This window comes from Neodiprion virginianus, chromosome 4 (assembly GCF_021901495.1).
Source record: "Neodiprion virginianus isolate iyNeoVirg1 chromosome 4, iyNeoVirg1.1, whole genome shotgun sequence".
Classification (NCBI taxonomy): Eukaryota; Metazoa; Arthropoda; class Insecta; order Hymenoptera; family Diprionidae; genus Neodiprion; species Neodiprion virginianus.
In genome coordinates this window covers 6,454,565-6,476,619 of record NC_060880.1, presented here as the reverse complement: position 1 = coordinate 6,476,619, position 22,055 = coordinate 6,454,565, and the positions used below count along the sequence as shown (strand labels likewise).

Sequence of the window (22,055 nt, the reverse complement as noted above, 5' to 3'; positions counted from 1 at the left end):
TATATACATATGTATACGTGTGTATGTATATTCGTTTGGAAAAATCGATTTATAAATATTAATAATAATAATAATAATAATAACAATAATAGTAATACTAATAATAATACCAATATCAAGGATAAGAATAGAAGTAATAATAATAATAATAATAATAATAAAAATACAACAATAATTGTAATAATGATAATGATATTTCCGCGCGTTCCGCGACGCAAGTTATACTTTTGTCAATTGTGATTTCGGATAGACCATTTAATTAAGAAATAAATTTTGTCCATCACCTTGGATTAACCAAGTACCTACATTACATCCGTGTATTGTCTGTCTATTTCTGTTGTTGAAATGAATTTTTGTCGTCAAGTTTGTTTATTTTGAACAACCCTCATCACAAGATAAGAGAAAATAATTTATTAATAAAACCATTTACAAATGAATCCTTGCTGTCTGGTATTTAATCCGAAGTTTCACCTGATGTAGTTTTTTTTTTTTTTTATCTTTCTTTTATCAATCAATTGATAGCAAAAAACTTATTTTTTTTTTTTGTTTCTTCACGTATTTCTATGTACGTTTATATGCCTTAGACAATACAATCTATTATTACTTTATCGTTATGTGTGTATACCCTATGAATTAAGTAATAATTACCTATCACATATATTATGCGCATTTTATGTTTTTGTATTCCATTTTCTAGATTATTTTGTTCCTAATAAATTGTTAATACGAATGAACTATCATTTTGTGAAATCCCGCAAGCATTTGCATCTACGAGAAATTACATTTACGTATAAGAACCGAATTGCTGGCGGTTCAACGAAATTTAAAACACGCATTAAGTTCTTCATGAATTGTAACTCGGTTACAGTTCATTTCATTCGGCTGGTCAGTTTTAAAACTGTTATATCTTTGAGCCCATACAATTTTAAATATTTGGTTTGATAATTCGGTCTTTGTCGAAGAGAGTAAATACATTTTGACATTTTAGATAGAGCGTGATTCATCAAAATGACAGCCTGAAGAGGGATCATGACAATAACATAAGGTCGCCATGTCGTTGTAGTACCGTGGTGAAAATAATTTCTACGCCAAACGGCAATAAAATGGTGTCGGATGAAAATTGTAGGAAATATTCGAAAAGCGTACAACATTGTGAAAAATCTTTAAAAATCGTAGTATTTTGCATAGAAAATTACTAATTTCTACGAAAAATGATAAAAATCTACAATCTCTTGTAAAATTTATTTATAATTTCCGATAGCGGAGTAAATAAATTTTTTTTCTCGTAGTATTCTAAAAATTTCGTTGAAAAGTAAAACTATTTATAAACTCCGTGAATTATTATAAGAGTAAAATTTTTACGGAACTTGTTTTGTTCGACAATTTTAGAATTCGATTTAGATCGAAAAGATTACGAATATCTATGAGAAAGTATAAAATAGTGTACGATAGCCGTCTGGTTGTCCATTGTTAATAGGAAGAATGATAACACCGAGCCTTCATAAGTTTTCTACATTTTCTGCAATCAGTGTAAATTACTTTCGTTATAATCCTGCGATGGTGCGTAATTTGACTAGTCATTAGGAGTGCTAGCGTTTGGTTATTTTTCGTAACGGTTTGCCAGATCTGGGGGTTTCAAGTATTATCAACCAAGTTATCGGTGAAAGAAGCCTGTATGCTTTCACAATCAATACCTATTGTGTGGTACACAACATTGGTATTTGGTAACGTATCGTCGTCAATACTTGGCAAACACCAATCCCAACAATCGGAAAAGAATTGAAACGGATTGAGAATTTCAATACGATCTATTCCGATTTCTTCATCCAAACGGATGTTTCGTATTATTTGAAAAGAATTAATTCGGATAGAAAGAATTGAATCGGATTGATAATTGCCATCCCTTATTCTAAACAAATAATTGAAACGAACAAGCTATTAGAGGTGGCATTGTCGCGAATATGACGGGATAGGAAAGAACAGATAAAATCAAATAGAAACGAACAAACAGATGAAATCGAACAGTGTCTCATTGGAATAACTCATGCTTAATTCGGAAACTTAAAGAAATGGGATTCATAATTCTGCTAATCTTTCCGTTTCTATTCTTTTCCAATTGTTGGGAAGTTTATCAATGAGAGAGCCACCTAATACTATCGCTTATAAAGTATTCAATTTATCCAGATGAATATCAACGATACACATGCGTACATTTGATTGACATTCGTGTTTCTATTGCATAATTTCTGCGTACATATCACTGAAATGAATATTTTTTCTGCTGAATGTCTCATTTTTTAATCTCAAAATGTCGACGGTTCATTACCAATGTCATTCCAACGTCTGCACGCAATAGTTGTTGGTAACGAAGAACTTCTCTTACTGGCGCAGTTAGTGCTCGGTTAATAATACATGAAACTGCTATTACCCCCAAAACCCGCTCCTGATCCGGTAAATCGTAACGAAAAACGTTGACTAAATACAGTTAAACACCGAAGGGTTACCCTAATGGGCTTTGTGTGCTTATGGGATTGCGTGTCAACGGTTTTCACCGATAAAGAAGCTATCGGATCGCTAACATGGCTTCTTAAGGCTCCCGGCCCATCGATCCCCACCTACCCACGGAGTACTTGGTCACAAAAATTTGCACAGAGCTAACCGTTATTAAATTCTCCCCTCAACATGCAAAATAACCCAGGGCTAGCAATTTAGGAACCAGTCGCTGCCTCCACGATTCAAATTTCCCGCGTGTCTGACCTCGCAGATGACTCACGCATAGAGGGAGCGAGAGGGTCAAGCAATAGCGGGTGGCGCACCCTGGCGTCAAGAATAGTGACTAACCAATATGGCCGTCCCGCGCTACCTTCATTTCCAGTATTTCTTGATACTTCCGTCAGTGCACTTGGGTCGCGGATTGGTGGGATAGGACCAGTCGAGTTCAGTTTGTGATCCTTATAGGAGGTTGTTGTTGTTATTGTTGTTGTTGTTGTTATTTTTTTTTTTTTAAATTTATTTATTATTAATACGTCTACACATATATCGGTATCCTGTTCCTCACCGGGGATATATAATAATAATAATACACAACTATAAATATGGCAGAAAGTAAGGGTGCGTTGATCGCGAAAACAGTGCAAAAACACGCTGGCAGAGCCAAGGAAAAGGTGAGTTATGACATACAGAAATCTTTATTTCTCACGTCCGTACGGTTCTCAACATCGATACTCGATAAAACGACGACGGGATTGAATTATTACCGCACATCGCTTCTCGACACGTTCCCCCATAAACTCCCATACGACGCTATATCGATGACAGTGAATACGTTGCATTCGGGCCGTATATGCAGCCACCTGATCGTACGCTGCGGCAGACAGCAGCAGTTATATATATATATATATATATATATATATATATATATATATATATATATATATATATATATATATATATATATATATATATGTATATAAGTATTTAGTTATGCTGCACTTCGTTTCTACGCGCGCCTTCCCCGCATATTCATCATTAATTCCCGTCACACGACTCGTTAACAGAGGCGGCTTAAAAAAAAAATCCTCAACGTCGTTTCCTGATGTTTAAACTATACAGAGATAATCGATTCTTATCTCTATTACTGTGCTGGACGTGTTTTATTATTACTATCGTTGAGCGAATTTTAACGTCATACAAAGATTTACCAGACCGAATTGCTTTACAATATTGCGCACGTTGCGTTGCGCGTATTGTTACACGGTGTTTAATCAGCTGGTTGGGCAGAGGCAACGTGTTTTCAATGATAATTCAACCGAGGTGTGCAATACGTATGTAAATACAAGAATTTCACCCAAATGTAGATGGATGTATAAAAATTGATCGAGCTCGTAGTTTCGCGTTTCAGGTTTTTATTACACCCACTTGAAATATCTACTTCAATACCATTCTGCGATAAAATAACGTTGGAAAATAAAGAACGGATTACATTAAATTTTCCTAGAAAAAAAATTTTTTTTTACTCCCCTGTCTCGTCGTTTCCTCTATTTGTCATCGTTTATTTAAACCGTAACTCAAGCCGGCTTTAATTCAAAACGCCATTCGTTCGGTCCTCATGTTACGCAATTAGCCAAACACGCACAACAATATATCCGCGGTGTTATACGCTGGACTGTTCCTGCACCTTCGTTTGAAACGACAATTACACATTATGCAATCGGTACAGCACGAAACGCTGGTTATTATGCCGCTGCTGCGCCCACAGCGTCGTGTATATATGTATAATATATATATGTATACATACACACACACACACATTGCACCCAGGATCTGATAACCGCCGGCTGCATAGTTGGTTTATTAACCAAAGGTCAAAGTCTGTCTGACATCGATTCCAGAATGATGACAATCGGTAGGTGCGCACGTGACATCGAGAAACCGTTTGATATTCTCTCATCGTTCGTAGTTTAAAAGAAGGATGAAGGAGTAATTTATCGTAAATTATTATAAGGAAAAGTGGAAAATCCTTCTCCCTTTTCCTATCCTCTCATATCTCTTCCTCCATCCCTCCTTTACCTTCCTCCCATAATGATCCCGTTGCATCGGTGAAAGGCATGCGGAACGTGGGCACGTATCTTCGGTTTTCCCATCTCTCCGTCCATCGGGTTTCGTCTCCTACCTTCTCAAGTTTGACCCTAACGTCGGCATAATATTCCCGTTATCACAACCGATACGCTCGCAGCGGAAAGGTGTGTTGTCGGAGTACGCAAGGTGTCTTAAAAAATATATCAAATATGTATATTATATCCAAATTCCGTTCCCGTTCTCGGAACAACGTCAACTCAACCCAGCAACCAGAATCGTTCGAATTTGTCGTGCTTAAGTTTGTCGAGTTGTTGAAATTATCCGTATTGAAAAAAATAATATCAATATTTTGTAACTTTAGGATCACCTGAAATTTAGTAAACAACTAAGATTCTGTTAATTCACGAGGTTCAAATTAGTAACGTTTAACGATAGCGAAACAATGGTGCCAAAAAAAAAAAAAAAAACACACACTATTTTCTTAATTTTACAATGATTTTGTAAGGAAATATGATTTGAAAATACGCGTGTGTGTTTTTCGTTTTATTACGATTTGACGAATTTCAGAATCCTCGAAAATCGCAAAAATAACCGTCTTTCCTCAGCATGAATCAATACGATAACGTTGTCAACTTCAATATATATATATGTATATAATGTAAATTCAACTTTTTCGGTCTTCTTGTTACAACCTTTCGTTACTAACTTCAGCGTCGTTCGAATTTGGTGTCTCTATCCCGGAATATATATACATTATATATATACACAAACACACACATCTTTTTTCGTTCGTCTATCACCGAATATGGATCGCGACGACGACTAATGTAATCACGGTCCCTTTAATTCCTCCTCCCACGTCCGGAGAGATTTTTGAGGGTCACGATTTTCCTCGGCCTCTTTAGACAATTTTCTTCTCTCTCGCTTCCGCCTGACGTCTAGCCCTTCTCTCTCTCTCTCTCTCTCTCTCAATCCTTCTACGGACCGCGATCCGCCGCGTACGGTAATTCGTAGGTGTTTTGCTGCTTCGTTCATTCGTTTGGTGTTCGGTTCGGATCGGATCGGATCTGGCAGCAAGAGGACGTATGTAGGTAGGTAGGTAGGTAGGTAGGTAGGTGGTTGGTTGGTTATCTTGTAGAACCGGTCTACACTCTACTATACGCCACGCTGCTCGACGTTGCTGCTTGCATCGCTGCATCGTTGAGATTCCCGCGGTCAGAGAGTGACCGGCCGCTTCTTCTTCATCTTCTTCGTCTTCTTCTTCTTCTTCAAAGCCTTGAATAAACGAAGAAGTCGGTATTATTATACACATCATACGTATCTCTGGGTGCCTGCCTTTCACATGCATTCCTCTTAACACCCGCATGTGATGACTTTACACACGTGTACGTAGTTCAGAGTCGACGTTTAGGGTATTAAGATCGTTTAGCTCCTCTCTCCCTTCTCGAAGAAGAAACAAAAAAAAAAAAAAAAGATGTAAAAAATATTTCGAGGCTGAAGCTAGCAGCCAGAATTATCAGCCAAACGTTCCAATCTTCGTTCAAATAAGGTATCGAAAACCGTGAATGAAAATTTTGTGAAATACCTTGAAACCCTGATACTAATACCGTATTTTTCTATTTCTTATAAACTTGACACGTTTCGTTGCTAAACTTTCGCTGCTAGCTTAAAGCTTAATAATTCTAGTCACGAGAATCACGGTTGTCGGGTCAAATTTTGTAATTTCCTTTCTGTCGTTTTTTTTTTCTTCTTTTCTTCGTTCTTGTCACTGGAATATCGTTCGCGAGTCGAAAATATTTTACATTCTTATCCTGTAGTAGGAGAAAAATTGTTATTCCTCGCGTAGTGTTTTTAAAAAAAATTCGTCTCTCAATACATTTCGACTTTGAAACAATACGATGTTTGACATTATTCTTTTCACACTTTCAATATCTTTCATTAATACGTACCAGCTGTACTCGGTGTTTGTTATTCGTTCACTTATTTATTACTTGTTTTAGTTTATTAATTTCACAATTTTCCGTATTCAATGAAATTAGTTTTTAGTATAAACTTCAATATTTGGTGACATATTATTCTCGCGTGATTAGATTCGGTTCTTTTTTTTTTTTTTTTTTTTTTACCCATTGCTATCTTTCAGGCCCACAATGACACTGAATCGTACACTGCAATTAAATATTATTGTTTGTAATTTTTTCTCCAATTCAGCTGTAACACAGCCTGCACTTGTAAATGTTGATAAAGTGTACAATATACATACGTCCATGTATTCTATCCGCACGTATAATAACAGGTATGACATTTACGATACATCAGCTGTTGTGCATCTTACTTACACAACCAGTGATCAATTATTTACAATTTATTATACGGACAGTTTTCAATACGTTGTTGTTCTCCTATTGCGAATATGAATTATTGAATACTGTTGTTTTCGTTTTTTGTGCATAATCACATTGTCACACTTCTTTTATAAAGTAAAACGATCGGCGTATGATATTCAATGTATCGGAACTCTGTTTTCACAATCTTGCATATAAAAGTAAAATTACGTATCGTCCGTAGAATTGTTTAGTGGACATTTTAAACATAATTTACATCACCATAATAGTGATTGCTAGGGTTTCTCTAGTTGCGCACGTCGTTGGCTTATATGTTATAAAGCTGAAGCTCTAAACCGTCCGAATGTCTAGCTAGACCATTGAAAGTTTCTTCGCGTTAAATAAAATATCTCGGAAGTTTTCAGAAAAACTTCAATTGCAAGCTGCTAACTTTTATTTATATCTACGGGGTGTTGCTAACGGTTTCATTTGATTATTGTTGCGGTTTTCAGTAATATTCAATTCATACCATGAGTTTTGCTCAGTTTCTGCATATTTAAATGAAAATCGCGTTCCTTGTTTTGAAAAAAAAATTTATACACCCAAGCGATAATTTATTTCTAATATATTTTTTATATTTATTTCTTTGTAAATTTTAGTTTACGTTGATGATATTGCGTATGATAATTTTGTCAATTTCCGAAGTCCGTTCACGATCTATTTTTTATATAAAAACAATCCGATGATGAATAGTAGTGATATCAGTATCAATTTCGAAATAAATAACACTATTGATTATCATTTCTTAATATTTAAATAACGGATTAGATTCGACGAATTTAGACGGTTTTACATTCGATCGATCATTTCCGAGGTGTTTCAATCTCGAAGAAACAGTAGAAGAAAATGATTTTAAAGAAACTGCGAGACCTTTCGAGAAGACTGCGTGGTAGAAAAAAAAATTGTAAAAAAAAGAAAAGGTGGAATATTTTTGTAAATATAAATTTCATACCAAGTATACACGGACGGAGAAAAATGATTTGCTAGTCACGCGTGGAATTGAACGGTGGAATTAAATCAATAAGTAAGATGAGTTACGGATCGTAAGACAACAATTAATTAATCTCGATAAAATTTACTCGGTCATTTAGATCGAAGAAAATAATGATCCTGTGTTAGAGAAAAAAAAAAAAAAAAAGTTTGAGATTTAATAATAGGTGTATAAAATTTAATAAGAAAGACCAAGCAACGAATTATCGGAAATTTCGTTTCATCGCTTTTCTTCGTGTAATTTATTAGCAAAGTTATCCGTCTGGTAATGAAATTAATTATCGTCGGGCCGTTTCCGGCTCTTCGACGAATCGGGGCGACAGCAAACGTTATCATTCCTGGGCATTGTGCGATTAAACGGAGGTTCATTCTGATTGTGAATTGCAGTCGAAGCTAAAGAGCCGGCAAAGAGGAGGAGGCGCGATGTTTCTGTGCTTCGCTTCAATTTTCTCTCTCTCTCTCTCTCTCTCTCTCTCTCTCTCTCTCTCTCTCTCTCTTCTCTCTCTCTCTCTCTCTCTCTCTCTCTCTCTCTCTCTCTCTTTCTCTCTCTCTCTCTTTCTCTCTCTCTCTCTTTCTCTCGCCTACCTGTTACTATTCTCGTCGTAATCCCGGGCAACGCGGTTCCTCGCAATCTCAAAACCTCTTCGACGTTACCTCGATCCGCGCGTGATTTTGTGGAACAACGATAATTGCTCGAACAAATATTTGCGATAATTTGCACTTGAATTCGATGTCGCGGAAATCAAGGAGGTAGGGCTGGATTCCTGAAAATTGATACTTTGTCAGGGTGGCGGAATTGCGGGAAAATCTGGGAATTTCTACTGTCGGAAAAAGTCGGATAATCGTGACGAAACGTTTTAGAGAAAAACGTACTTTTATTTTTATAAATCGTTCTCAGACTTCAGCGATGCTTCGTTAATTCTGTTGAGATAATTTTTGGAAATAGTATTGTTCGATTTCTTATTATTTGTCCGAAGCCAAGTGATGATATGTGATTTTTAGATATAAATTTATACATTCAAGGGCTTACAACTTCCGGACGCTTTTCGTCGTAAAAGTTGTTCAATATTGCACGCAAGTTTCGTGGGAAAACGTCGGGGAATTTTATTTGAACAAAATTGCCGCCACGCTGTTTTTGTCGATTCTATTATTACGAGATGCGCGAATCTTACGTCGAGTATTATTTTTTAACCAATTATTTCATTCCTATTGTTACGAATTACGAGATATGTTGAAAAGTACAAAATTAAAAAGTAATTGAATGGTAACAAAAAACTTGGATATCGATGCTGGGCTTCAAATCGCTTAGATATATTTATCAAAAGCTCACAGATTTTATTTCATTTTATCCACATCAAAATTATTTTCTTCAAAGTCGCTGTAACAGATATTTTTTTTTTTTTTTTTTTATTTTTTACGAATTAATTCAATATTTTCTACTATCGATCCCGATCAATATAAAAATTTTATTTTCAGAATATAGTATTGTGAATGAAATCGACTGTCTTGGAATGAAATTGAATGACTCTACCGAATTTTCAACAATTTTTCAACAAAAATGGTTGGAACGATTTTTGAACAAACAACATTCCCAAAACGCGGATATGCTCCCAACAGCTGCTGGCAGCTGTCAGATTTTGTGACACTTTTTTCGACTCTGCGTCGCGTCTGCAGCCTCCATGGATTCGTATAATAATTCCTTTACTCCCAACCTTCTTGTCACCCGCACCAGCTTCTCTTTTTATCATCTTGCTTTTCCGCTGAAAAATATGCCGTAGTACGTGTTATATTCGTTGGAATAACGTATCATGTATAAAATGCACGTTGCATTATCAGCACAAATACCGTGACTTCTGTATTTTCATGAAAACTGACGAAAAATGAATATACATAACAAATTTCACAGCATAGCCGCGGCTTAACGTGCACGTTGATATTCTTGGACGAAAGCACAGATGTCGACACATGTTTTCATCCTCTCTTATTTTACCGGTTGAAAATTTATGTGCTTCTTTTCTTTCTAAAGTTTTTTTTTTTTTCTTTTTCTTTTTTTTTCCTCGACTGCTGGGAAAAACGCGAGTTAAACGCGAGTATATATATATATATATATATATATATATATATCATAGGTGTACGTACATAACTGCGTGGATGACGTCTGGTGACGTAACAACTTGTCTATTTTTTCTTCCATGCTTCAAACTAAATTATGTACAATTAAGGGTAGTCCTTAAAAAGGTGATTTTTGAATTGTGAATGTTTCATCCCTCCCCCAAATCGGCTTGAAATAATTTAAAAATAATTCCCTGATTTTTTTCACATTTTTATCTCAATTCTAATCCACGCCCGAAAGACGATTGATTTCCTCATTTGACCCTTTTGAAGGGAACATTAAATCTACCAAACGAATTCCGATGAAATTTTATGTACAGGAAGATTTCCTGCGTTACTGATTGCGAATCTGAACTCGAAATTTCGAAATTCAAAATGGCGAACAAACATCCGCAATGTCACTTGGTCTTGGCTTATTGAATCCGCCATTTTGAATTTCGAAATTCCGAGTTCAGATTCGTAATCAGTGACCCAAGAAACCTCCCTCCATCAAATTTTGTCGAAATCCGTTTGGTACATTTTTGAATTATTTGGAGCCGATTTGGGGATTGAGACAGTCAAAATTCAAGAATGACCCTTTTAAGGATCACTCTATACAGAGCGAATCGCTAACGACAGAATGGTTCGTCGTCTGCAACAATTTAACGCGCATGCGCTAAAATCCGAGAGCAGTTGTTTGCCAGGGCAACCAACCGTCACGAACGTAACCTGAAAAAAAAATTGAACAGTTGTTACTGCTGGTTGTGTTCAACACCGATAGTTGTAAAAAATTTTGAGGTTACATACATCGCGGCGAATCGTCGTCTAAATTTATGACGGTTGGTCACCGTGGCAAACAATTGCTTTTGGATTTTAGCGCATGCGCGTTAAATTGGAACAGACGACGGATCATTTTGTTGTTAGCAATTCACACTGTATACATTATAGTATAGAACAATCGTTTCTAATCTGTCGTCAAAAATCTAGAAGAGAATTTCGTACGAGTGATTGTCTAGTGTAATGATTATGTGCTTGTCGATACTACATTTTCTGGCTGCAGCAACATGAAATGTCTTTGTCAAGTCAAAGAGTGACGTTGTTAAGACAGAAATATGATTTACACAAAGGTTTTAAAGTTTAACTAGAGTTGATCGAGTTGAATTTAATTCAAAACGATATTCTCTTACAATTAGCACAGAAAAAAAAAAAAAAAAATTGAAAAACCATTAATAGCATAGTTATCGACGACTGATGCAATTCTATATTAATCGAATCATTTCTAGAATTAAAACATCCCATCGTTTCACAGATTTCAATGAATAAGGAATCATTTTCTTCGTTAATGAATTCTTTACAAACCTGCAAAATCAGATTTTGCATCACGGTTGAATATTTTTTTATTTTTTTTTGCATAGGCATTGGTTTACTATTCATTGCTCGTAATGATTTCACTAAACACATTTGCTACGATCAAAATAAGCCCTAATTTGCTAAAACCTTTTAAACAATGCGACTGTTTCATTGCAGAAATGATTTAACCTTTTTGCTGCTATTACCCTGACAATTATGCTATTGCAACTAAAGTTAGAAAAAAAAAAAAATCAAAAAAATCGTTCCTAGGGAATATTGTTCAAACTAATTGTAAACACAACTCCCTGAACTTCACTAGCACCTTCATATTTTCGTTACATCATATTTCTGTTCTCACAGTTTGGTACGAAGATCTAAGACCAGCGGCTATGTCTAAAAAATTGGGACTATTTAATCCCACAAAACTAATATTTTCATTCTCTACCGAGAGCCGTGCGTTTGTTTTTCGGTTACAGTGAAAAGGGAAAATATTATACTCAAAGACTGGCCGGAAACCGTAACTTGTATAAATTTTTCACATACGTTAACATTCAGCACTTTTAAGATGACTTTCAAGGAGTCAGCTTTTCAGAATTAATTCGTAATTTCAATGCGATTGTGCAGTAAATTTCGAAATGTCACAAAGATGCGAATTGGCGATTTTTCCTAAACATGCATCGTTACGATAACGTTGCTAACTTCATCCTCGTGTGGCATGGGTATTGGCTAGTGTCCAGCATGGACGATATATTTATACGAGTCGCAATGGCTCGCACGACAAATCCAGACCCTTGATCTCTCCTCTCTCTCTCTCTCTCTCTCTCTCTCTCTCTCTCTCTCTCTCTCTCTCTCTCTCTCTCTCTCTCTCTCTCTCTCTCTCTCTCTCTCTCTCGTCTTCTTCTTTTTCTTCTTCTTATTCTTCCTAAACGACCGCAGATACTTCCAACGGCCTCATCTCTCTTTCTCTCCATTTCTCTTTCTCCTTCTCTCTTTTTTTTCCCTCGCTTACCTCGTCTAGCCTTCCAGCCCACTTATGTATTCACTAATTACCGGTCCGTCACCTTCCTCCTCCTTTTTTTCTTACAATTTTTTCTACCGCCGCTACACTGAGAGAAATTTTTAGTTCCGGTTACCGCTCGGTCCTTGAATATCTTCAATTTTTACCACAAACTAATTTTCATTTTCTGCCTAGAACTAGATTTTTCGATTGTGGTAAAAAAATGAAAATAGTCAAGAACCGAGTGTATTGTATACATGCCCTGAATTCCTGATCGCCATATGTGTCCGATAAATGTTACACAAGGGGTTATAAAATCTGTTGAAACTTCCCAAAGTTATGCAGCCCGCAACAATATTGACTCACTTACGTCGTTATATCTGAACGTGTTTTTTAGGCATCGTGGCCTGTACTACACGTTGTTTTAACAAGGATGTGTATCAGGCGCGGTACAGTCTGGTCAAAAAGGTGTAAAAAGAATGGAAAATTTGAGAAAATTTGCTTTCAAATCAATAATTGGATTAAGTTTTTATAGAAAATTATTTCCTTGGTATGTTGAGGAAAGTAAAATAACACAGTAACTCGCAATTTTTTGTCGATGTAGTTCAGTGATCAATAAGTTATAAATACAAGGAAATGTGTTTTAAAGTAAAGTATTATTTTATTGTATTTTTCATCATTTAGAGAAGTGAATAAAAAATATATCTTACACAAATCACAAGTTTTTGGGGTCGTTGATTACGAATCAGAAATCGGATTTAAAAAATTCAAGATGGCGGATCCAATATGGCCGAAAAAATTCTGTCTAGGGGTTTTTGGGGTCGCTGATTGCGAATCTGAGATTAGTTTTTGAAAATTCAGAACGGCGAATCTAATCAGCGACCCCGAAAACCCTTGCATAGAGTTTTTTGACCGAATTTGATCGAATTCGTAATTTTCCTCCGCTATATCTGATCCGCCATCTTGAATGTTTGAAATCTGATTTCAGATTCGTAATCAGCAACCCTAAAAACCAATAATTCATATACGATACAATAATGCGTGCCTCGAAATGTTTTAACATTGTTGTTTTCTCAAGAAAGGTGAAAGCTTGTATTTTCAGATTATACGTGTTCGTTAAGTATTAAAAAAATTTGAAAATGAAAGATTGATCTTAAAACGAACTCGTTCGTAGAATATCGTGAACAACTGATGGACGAAAAAACTGTAGCAGCGCACTTGCAGAAATAAAAAAATTGTTTATCGTGTGATTTCATTTATGCACTGAAACATTATACATTATATATGTATATATATTTATAAAGAAAAGTCCCCCAAAAATCTGGGTTTTTGTCCACCTTGCGACAACTAACCTCAACGAACACCGTCTATACGTTTCCTAAAGTTGAAAAACTAGAAACCGAAGCTAGGCTATCGCACAGTTATTCGAAATTTCATTCGAGTAAAATCGCTCGGAGGACAATGACCCCGGGACATGATTCTTCGGAGATGTCGTGCGGAATCCGCGGCGATGGTTCCGAGGATAGCAACCTTGGCCCAGTCACAGCCTCGGGCAAGAATCGTTCGACGGGCCCATTTTTCCTCAACCACCGCCTCATAGTACCATTTATACGTACACATGACATAAATACAAAGGCGAGCCGATGCGATCCGCAATTTTTCCCCATTCCTTTCTCTTTTCTTATTTGAAATCATTTTTTACTTTTTAAATCGTTGGAAAGAAAATTGGTTTTTTTTTTTTTGAACGCTTTTACATCATTAAATCACGATCATCAAAAAGTGGGGAAAAATTGTGGATCAAATTGATTCACTTTTATACGTATATGTGTATATATATTAGACTGGGCCAAAAAAATTGACTATTTTTTTTTTTTTTAAATATATTGAGAATATCATTCAGTATGGCAAAAAAAAAATTTCATGAAATTTTAAGCCCTTAATATTAATTTTAAGAGGTCTATCATCGCGATTTTTGATTTTTAGTAATAATTTGATGTTTTACGTCAGAACTGTCGAAATATTGAAGTGAAAAAATTTATGTTCACTTATCCCTTTATAAAATTAAATTCCCTACAAAAAAGGTCTGATTATAGATTTTTGTCAGACAAGCCGTTTCCGAGTAATTAAGCTTAATAAATTGATATAATTTCTCTATTAATTCTCGATTAATTCTCGATAAATTCTCGAGAAATTATATCAATTTATTAAGCTTAATTACTCGGAAACGGCTTGTCTGTCAAAACTCTATAATCAGACCTTTTTTGTAGGGAATTTAATTTTATAAAGGGATAAGTGAACATAAATTTTTTCACTTCAATATTTCAACAGTTCTGACGTAAAACATCAAATTATTACTAAAAATCAAAAATAACGATGATAGACCTCTTAAAGTTAATATTAAGGGCTTAAAATTTCATGAAATTTTTTTTTTGCCATACTGAATGATATTCTCAATATATTTTTCAAAAAAAAAAAAAATGGTCAATTTTTTTGGCCCAGTCTAATATATATATACGTACAAAACGCTGATACGTGATATTGAGGAGAAATTTTTCACTTTACATTCATCTCTCATAATTTTCGAAAGTCGTTTTACAAGCTTCTGGTTGATGTTATTAATATTCTTCTCTTTTTTTTATCCCCCTCGATTCGCACATCGCGATCGGTTATTTATTTTGTCCGCAAATTGAGAAAAAAATGTACCGCGTTCTGAGTTTTATTTTTTTTTTTTTTATTTGCCGCCGGTGGGGAAAACTTGGTAAACGTATTCGTCTCTTGTCTTATTTTTAATGTATAACACGTGATACACACGCAAGTATATAATTGTTTGGCAACAATTATGCCGAATTTCACGATAGAAAATGTAGGACAACTTAAAGGTACCTAAAAAGATGAATATCTACTCAAATTAAAAAATTTTTTATTTTTTTTTCTGCCCTTTCACCGATTTCTGATAATCAATTTTCGGCAACAATTGTGATTATCAGAAACAGATTTTCAAAATTATAACTACAGAAGTCGATTGGTTTGTGTCGAATTGATTTTCAAAATAATACGTACATGTATATATGATAATATAATATACTTGAATCCGCAAATTCGAAATATAAAATCATACATACTGTATTATATTAATAATCTTCAGGAATTTAGAGACCACAAATTATTCTCTACATCACATTTTCTTGACTCGAAAATCGTTTGAAAAGTATCTGTCTCCTTATTTTTCATCGAACATACCTAATTATCGCATATTACGCATCATACGCGCGATTACTTTTTTTTTTTTCAAGAAATTTGTTTAAAATTCTATACCAAATTGCGAAAACTTAATCTCTCGTAAATTTCCAATTCTTATTATATCCACCTATAACCAGTTATTTGTGTCAACGTCGTTTACAAATCTACGATATACCTGTAATAAAGCTATCGCTACTTCGCGTGGTAGATAGAAAACGTATTACAGATGGTGATGGTGGTATTTTCAAGTGGACGCGTCGTGACTTTGCGACAACGACCTCCTGCCCTGCTGACCCACTGTGTCGGAGGATTGATACGTGGCGTGGAAAAATGAAGAAGAAAGGGATAACATCGAAGAAGGCTAAAAAAAAAACGAAAAAAAAAACAACTCGAAAGACGAGAGAAAGAATATCGATCTAAACATCGATTAGTACGACATACTTAATTCAATGAGAAGACAAAATTATCGGTTCACAGTTTGAAGGATCGATCAATGCAGGAAAAATTATCACGCACTTATGTACGGTTATATATCGGTTTGAACGAAAGAATAAACAAAAAATAAATAAAAAATTGTCCCTGTGTACGGGAAAAAGTATACGTGATCGAAAGTCGTGGAAAGTTGAACAATTTTTCAAGAAATTTTTGAATCGCTTTTACAATTTTATAGCGCTGTAATGAAAAGAGAATTTAAAAAAAAAAAAAAAAGATAAGATGTCGGGTTTGTCAACCTCTTCCGACGTCGCGACGAAGGAGGCGAATTCTGGTCAGACCCAAGCATCGGACTGTTATACGTGCGTAATTCCCGCTTCCCAGAGCAGCGGTCTAGCCAAAGACGGGAAAAGCGTGAAATGGTGTCGCAAACTCGTATACCAGGCGACCTAGTTGCTGCACCCTCATCGTCGTAGTCGACGACGTATTTCGCTGCCGCTGCAACGTTTGCCTTTTCTATTCTGAGCGAGTATCCAGTTCCTAGACCGGGCCCAGGGGTTCTGTCTAGTATTCTCTAGGCCTAGAGCCGCTGTAATCTGCAGCCTGCGCGAAACCAACTCCCCGGGATATATACATATATATTATATATTATATATATATATATAAAAAAATAAAAACAATAATCGTCAATTTTTTCGAACCAGTCTGATATATATATATATATATATATATATATCAGACTGGTTCGAAAAAATCGACGATTATTGTTTTTATTTTTTTTTTTCAAAATCACCTCTTAAACACTTTTTCCAGGGGGTGAAAAAAGATGCCCGTCAAAAGCGGACCTCTTAATATTAATATTTAGAGATCGCTCATCGCCGATTTCTATTTTTCAGTTAAATAGCGTAGGAAATTTTTTTTCCTTTTTTTTTTTGAGAATTTTGTACCTCACAAACCGATGAAAAAATCCAAACGACCCGTACGTATTTTTATAGGAAATTGAACACTCTGCAGAAAAGTGTCTTCTATAAATTTTTTGACAAATTGACCCCTTCCGAAGTTGTTGTAAAGTCAACATCGACGCATAGACATATTTGTAATTCCAGTATCGTCTGTTTTTGTATTTTTCAAAATATCCTCGTTTCATTGTACAAAGAAACAAACGATATTCTGTAGAGGGGGAAGAAAAAAAAAAAACAACAAATCAATTCGCCTCAGTATTGGATTAATAATTATTGTACCGGATAGTTTGATTGATTTGTTGTTTTTTAAAAAAAATATCTTACGGTAGAATTTTTCTCCTCTGTTTCTGTATAGAAAAAAAGAAAGAAGAAATTGAGTAAAATCACCTTCATTCACACCGTGAATTTGGCCTGAATCGTCGTCGCATCGTCGGGACTTTCGAGATAAGCAGGAACCTTGTTCACTTCCATTTGGATCCATCACCTGACCCATATCCATGCATTAAATTGTCGCATAATTTTCATACGCGTATAACGTATGATGTGTATGATATAGCTGGCAGCATTAGTCATGCCTGATTATCTCTCGACACTTGATATAGTTATATTCGTAATACGGATGCACATGTTCTACCTGTGCGCGTCACAATCCCTCTGCATGTAACACCTTTACGTATTTATACTTGCATTATAGGTTCGACACGTCGCGGGTTATTGTTACACTGTGAAAAATTTCATTTTGTTGTAGTAACTAGAAAAATTTTGCGCTACCGTCGATCCTTTTTTGGTAACTGCAACGCAACATCAGTTTCTGAGGTTTACTCTACCTTTTTAGTCAAACGAGGCTTTAACGTCAAATTCATTCTTGCACAAGCGTTAAATTTTCGCAACAATTGCAAGAAAATATAGAAACAGCGATCGTAACGAGAAAGAATAGCAACTAATTTTCATTTTCTACCTAGAACTAGATTTTTCGATTGTGGTAAAAAATGAATATAGTTGAGGACCGAGCGGTAACCGAAACTAAAAATTTCTTTCACTGTGTAATAACAATAAAAATGATAATAATAATAATAATAATTGCACATACGTGTAGGTGGTCCACGCAACAGTTTATCTCCGGTTGTGCGGTTTCGCTGTCCATTAGTTTGATACGATAGTTCCTGTCTCGGATATGCAGCGGCACGTAATAATATACGGTACAGGTATTACGTTTGTTAATGTACTCGTCAGGCTTTGAAACCTTCTTCTTATGACGGGTCGTTTTTTTTTTTTTTTTAAAGCATTTCTACACGGCGTCGGATAGTCATGGAAATCCTTGAGATCATGGAAACGTCCTCGAGCTTTGCTTTGTCCTTAAAAAGTTCTTACTATTTAGATTCGTATTTATGCAGTGCAATACGTGGAAATTATTTATACGATGAAACGAATGAATTGTTTCTATTATTTTCATTGTTATTAATCTTATCGTTATTTTTATCGTACGCTATTATTTATCCAACTGTGATGTTTTGCCGTTGATTTGTGCGATTTATATGTGCAAGCGATTCGTACAATCCGCCATCTTTGTTACTGTATAGGTATATATATATAGATATATATATATATGTGCGAAGGTGCGATTATTTAATAAAAGCATTGTACACTAGTTGACGATAGCTGCTATCTTGCTAACGTTCTGATCTCTGTTATACCAGCGAGGAAATCAAACGAGACTATTTCTGTCTAAAGACAAATATCTGCGATAGGAATATTTTATGAATATATTTTACGATACGCTGACGGAATACTGATGGAAAAAGATGGAGTCGAAAAGTTGTTAGGCCTACTGTACGATACATTTATTGAAAAACGGATATAGAAAGAGAATTCTTGGAAAATTTTTTTTCTCCTATTTCTCTGTTACCTATAATTGTCTGCGTGATCCATTTTATCAATATGGAAATATTGTGTTATTTCAAATTTTCGTCAATTGTTAATTGTCGAATTCCCGTGAAGAGAATTCTGTTTCATTTACACCCTCGATGAAAATTTATGCCTTTTGGAATTTTTTTATTTATTTATCGAATATTAAACGTAAAAATATAGAAAATTGGCGCGCAAATCCGTTTCATACCATTTAAAAATTGAGAAATGTCAAAGTATATTATTCCAAAATATAAAATCATGAGGATTATTACACCTTTATCGTTATAAATTTTTTAATTAAATCTTATTCTATGCATAAGGCAAACTTTCACACCAACTTATAATTTATATCTACGTATATAACCTCGATCAAATAAAATTGGATATTTTCATAGATCTATAGGCGGAAAATTATGTCATGCAATCACGATTCTGGAACGATCGTACTTATATATACCGGGAGAATCTCTCGAAACTTGAAAATCAACAGCGCATGCGCGAGTTTTATCGGCCGTTCGCGCAGGCTGGCCATCCCGAGTTTTCAGCTGTCAAACTGTTTCTCACGGCGATGCAGTTGATACGAATTTTCGAGGTTAGGATCTCAAATAATCGAGGCAGCGACTCGGAAAGGTTTGGGAAGCATTTGTTGTCGGGTCGGAAAGTCGATTCTTCAAAGAACGGTCGGAACTTAACGCTCACGCTCTTTGAAAATTCAAACGTACACATTTTGCGTAGGTTGGCTCGCCTGCGTCGCGGACAAGAATATCGCCGCGGGAATATTTCGCCGACCAATGAGATCGAATTACTCGGCGCATGCGCGATTGATTTTCAAGTTCCAAGAGATTGTCTCGGTACATATAAAAGTGCGGCTTGATGTAAAACACAACGACGTACGTCGTGTATGTAATTCACAAATGCCTACGTAGAGGTTCGAGGGCATAATACAGTTTCGGAATCGTTCACGCAGTTTTCACCTGGCGTCTCTGAATAGGACAGAGGTACACGCACGCGAATTCGTCATCCAGACGTACGTAAATACAGAAGCTACGATAAAATGCAGGAAGATAGGTGTGGCGGTTGCCAATGGTCCAGAAGTAGGATGGAAATAATTATGTTCGGTGATGTACGTAACTTACGCAGTCGGTGTACGCGTGTTTGCGTGTCTGTAAGTAAAGAATGACAGGTATGTGTGCTCGCACCACACGGGAAGAAAGAATTATTATACGTCTACCTAGATGTAACGCTGACGATACACGTTGCTATATAGGTAGGTACGCTAATAAATAGATAATTACAACGACCTTCGTCGACGACGGCGCGTTGACTCGACCGTTTAACAGTACAAATCACGTGTCTTTCCATGTGGAAGAATATGTTACATATTACAGTATACGTAATTAATATACATGTACGGTATAATATATGCAGACATCTGGTAGGCAATCGTCGTATTAATTGCTGCGTTACGTCTGTTGTTACACGTCGTGTTAACGTTGGCTCACGTGTTATATTGTTGCTGGTAAAAAAAAAAAAAAAAGAAAGAAAAGACGAAAACAATTTTTGCGGAGACTGCAATGCTTCTTACGGATCGCATTTCATTCATCATTCGTTACTCGTGACACCCGGTTTTTTAACATGTAATATTACATTTTTCTCTATTTCTTGCTCAATTTATTTCCATTTTATTGTAATGCCTGTACAATAACAATAGCGAAGGAAAAAAATTTCGAAGGGATTTCATCATCGTCGTCATCGTCATTCAACGTCGTCACTCTTGTAATCTTTTGTATTCTCCTGTCGTTATCTTTTTGCGATCTCTATGTAATCTCGGGTAATATTTGTAATCTCCGGTAGGCTTTGTAATACCTGTATATTTCCCGTAATACCTGTGATATGTTCTATCCTTTGCATTTGGTGTAATTTTTTTTTGTAATCCTTGCAGTATTTGTAATCGTTTGTAATATTTTGTAATCTTACGGTAATCTTTTTAATCTGTATTCCATCGTATCCCGTGTATTCTCTGTTGTTATCTTTTTGCGATCTCTATGTAATCTCAGGTAATATCTGTAATCTCCGGTTAGTCTTTGTAATCTCTGTATATTTCCCGTAATTCCTGTAATCTTTTTTACCGTTTGCATTTTGTGTAATTTTTTTTTGCAACCCTTGCAATCTCCGTAATCGTTTGTATAATATTTTGCAATTCTCCTCTAAACCCGATAATCTTTTGCGATCCTTACAATTATTGTAATTTTTTTTTTTTTTTTTTGTAATCCTTGCAATTTTTTGCAATCCCTGCAAACTCCTCCGCAATCGTTTCCATAAACCTTTGCAATCTTGTTGCGATATTTTCAATCTCGCTGTAATCATTGTAATCAATCTGACATCTTTGTAATTGTAATCAGTGTACGCCATTTTCCGCATAGTAATTAACCCATCGAAAAATGTCGACCCTCCCTGAAAACAAACACAAAACAAAACAAAAAAAAATCACCACTTCAAAAATTACAAATGAATTCGAAAAGGAGACAAAGAAAGAGAGAGAGAGAAAAGTGTGCGAAAAAAAACGGCGAGTGCGTTTTTATTACGTAAAATATGTAATAACTGTATGATACGCGTGGAGTTATGAGAATGGCGTAAGAAGTTGTATGGATATTGGTAAAATCCAAGATTATGGTCAAGGTTTTGAAATCACCGAGTTGTTGCCGGAGAGGCGTGGAATGTCTCTTATATTCTCGTACATTAATGACAAGTCTGGTCGAATTCCATGGTCACGAGTAGCTTTGTCAAACCTCATTGTTTGCACGTACGGTTCAACCTGCACTTACTTGCTCAGAGTGAGGCAAATGAAATGCGTGCGGAAAGGAGTGGCACGGCACTTGACTGAACACGCCACGTACACGAACGTTTCTACTATCCACGTGTACTGTACCAGAGCAAGAGAGACAGACTCGTGATAGGGATTCCTCGCGATTCCGTTTAAAGCTGATCGCTCTCTTTTCACACACAAGCGAATCCGTTTCTCGAGCAATGCAACCAGCATACATTCTGGACACCAGCTGCTCCCGGTCACGACTTCCGGGTCTCAGAGGTGGAATAGGAATTTATCGACACGTAAGTTGATTATCG

General features: G+C 35.7%; 1 protein-coding gene across 4 annotated transcripts in view; it reads left to right on the top strand.

Annotated features, from left to right (window-relative positions):
- Nucleotides 1–2,903: 2,903 nt before the first annotated feature.
- LOC124303449 (amphiphysin) overlaps nt 2,904–22,055 on the top strand; it is a 41,926-nt gene continuing 22,774 nt past the window's right edge. For all 4 annotated transcript variants that reach the window (XM_046760654.1, XM_046760653.1, XM_046760652.1 and 1 more), the window contains exon 1: nt 2,904–3,164. In XM_046760654.1, coding sequence (XP_046616610.1) covers nt 3,096–3,164 — 69 coding nt within the window. In that variant the 5' untranslated portion in view covers nt 2,904–3,095. The remainder of the gene's footprint in view (nt 3,165–22,055) is intronic.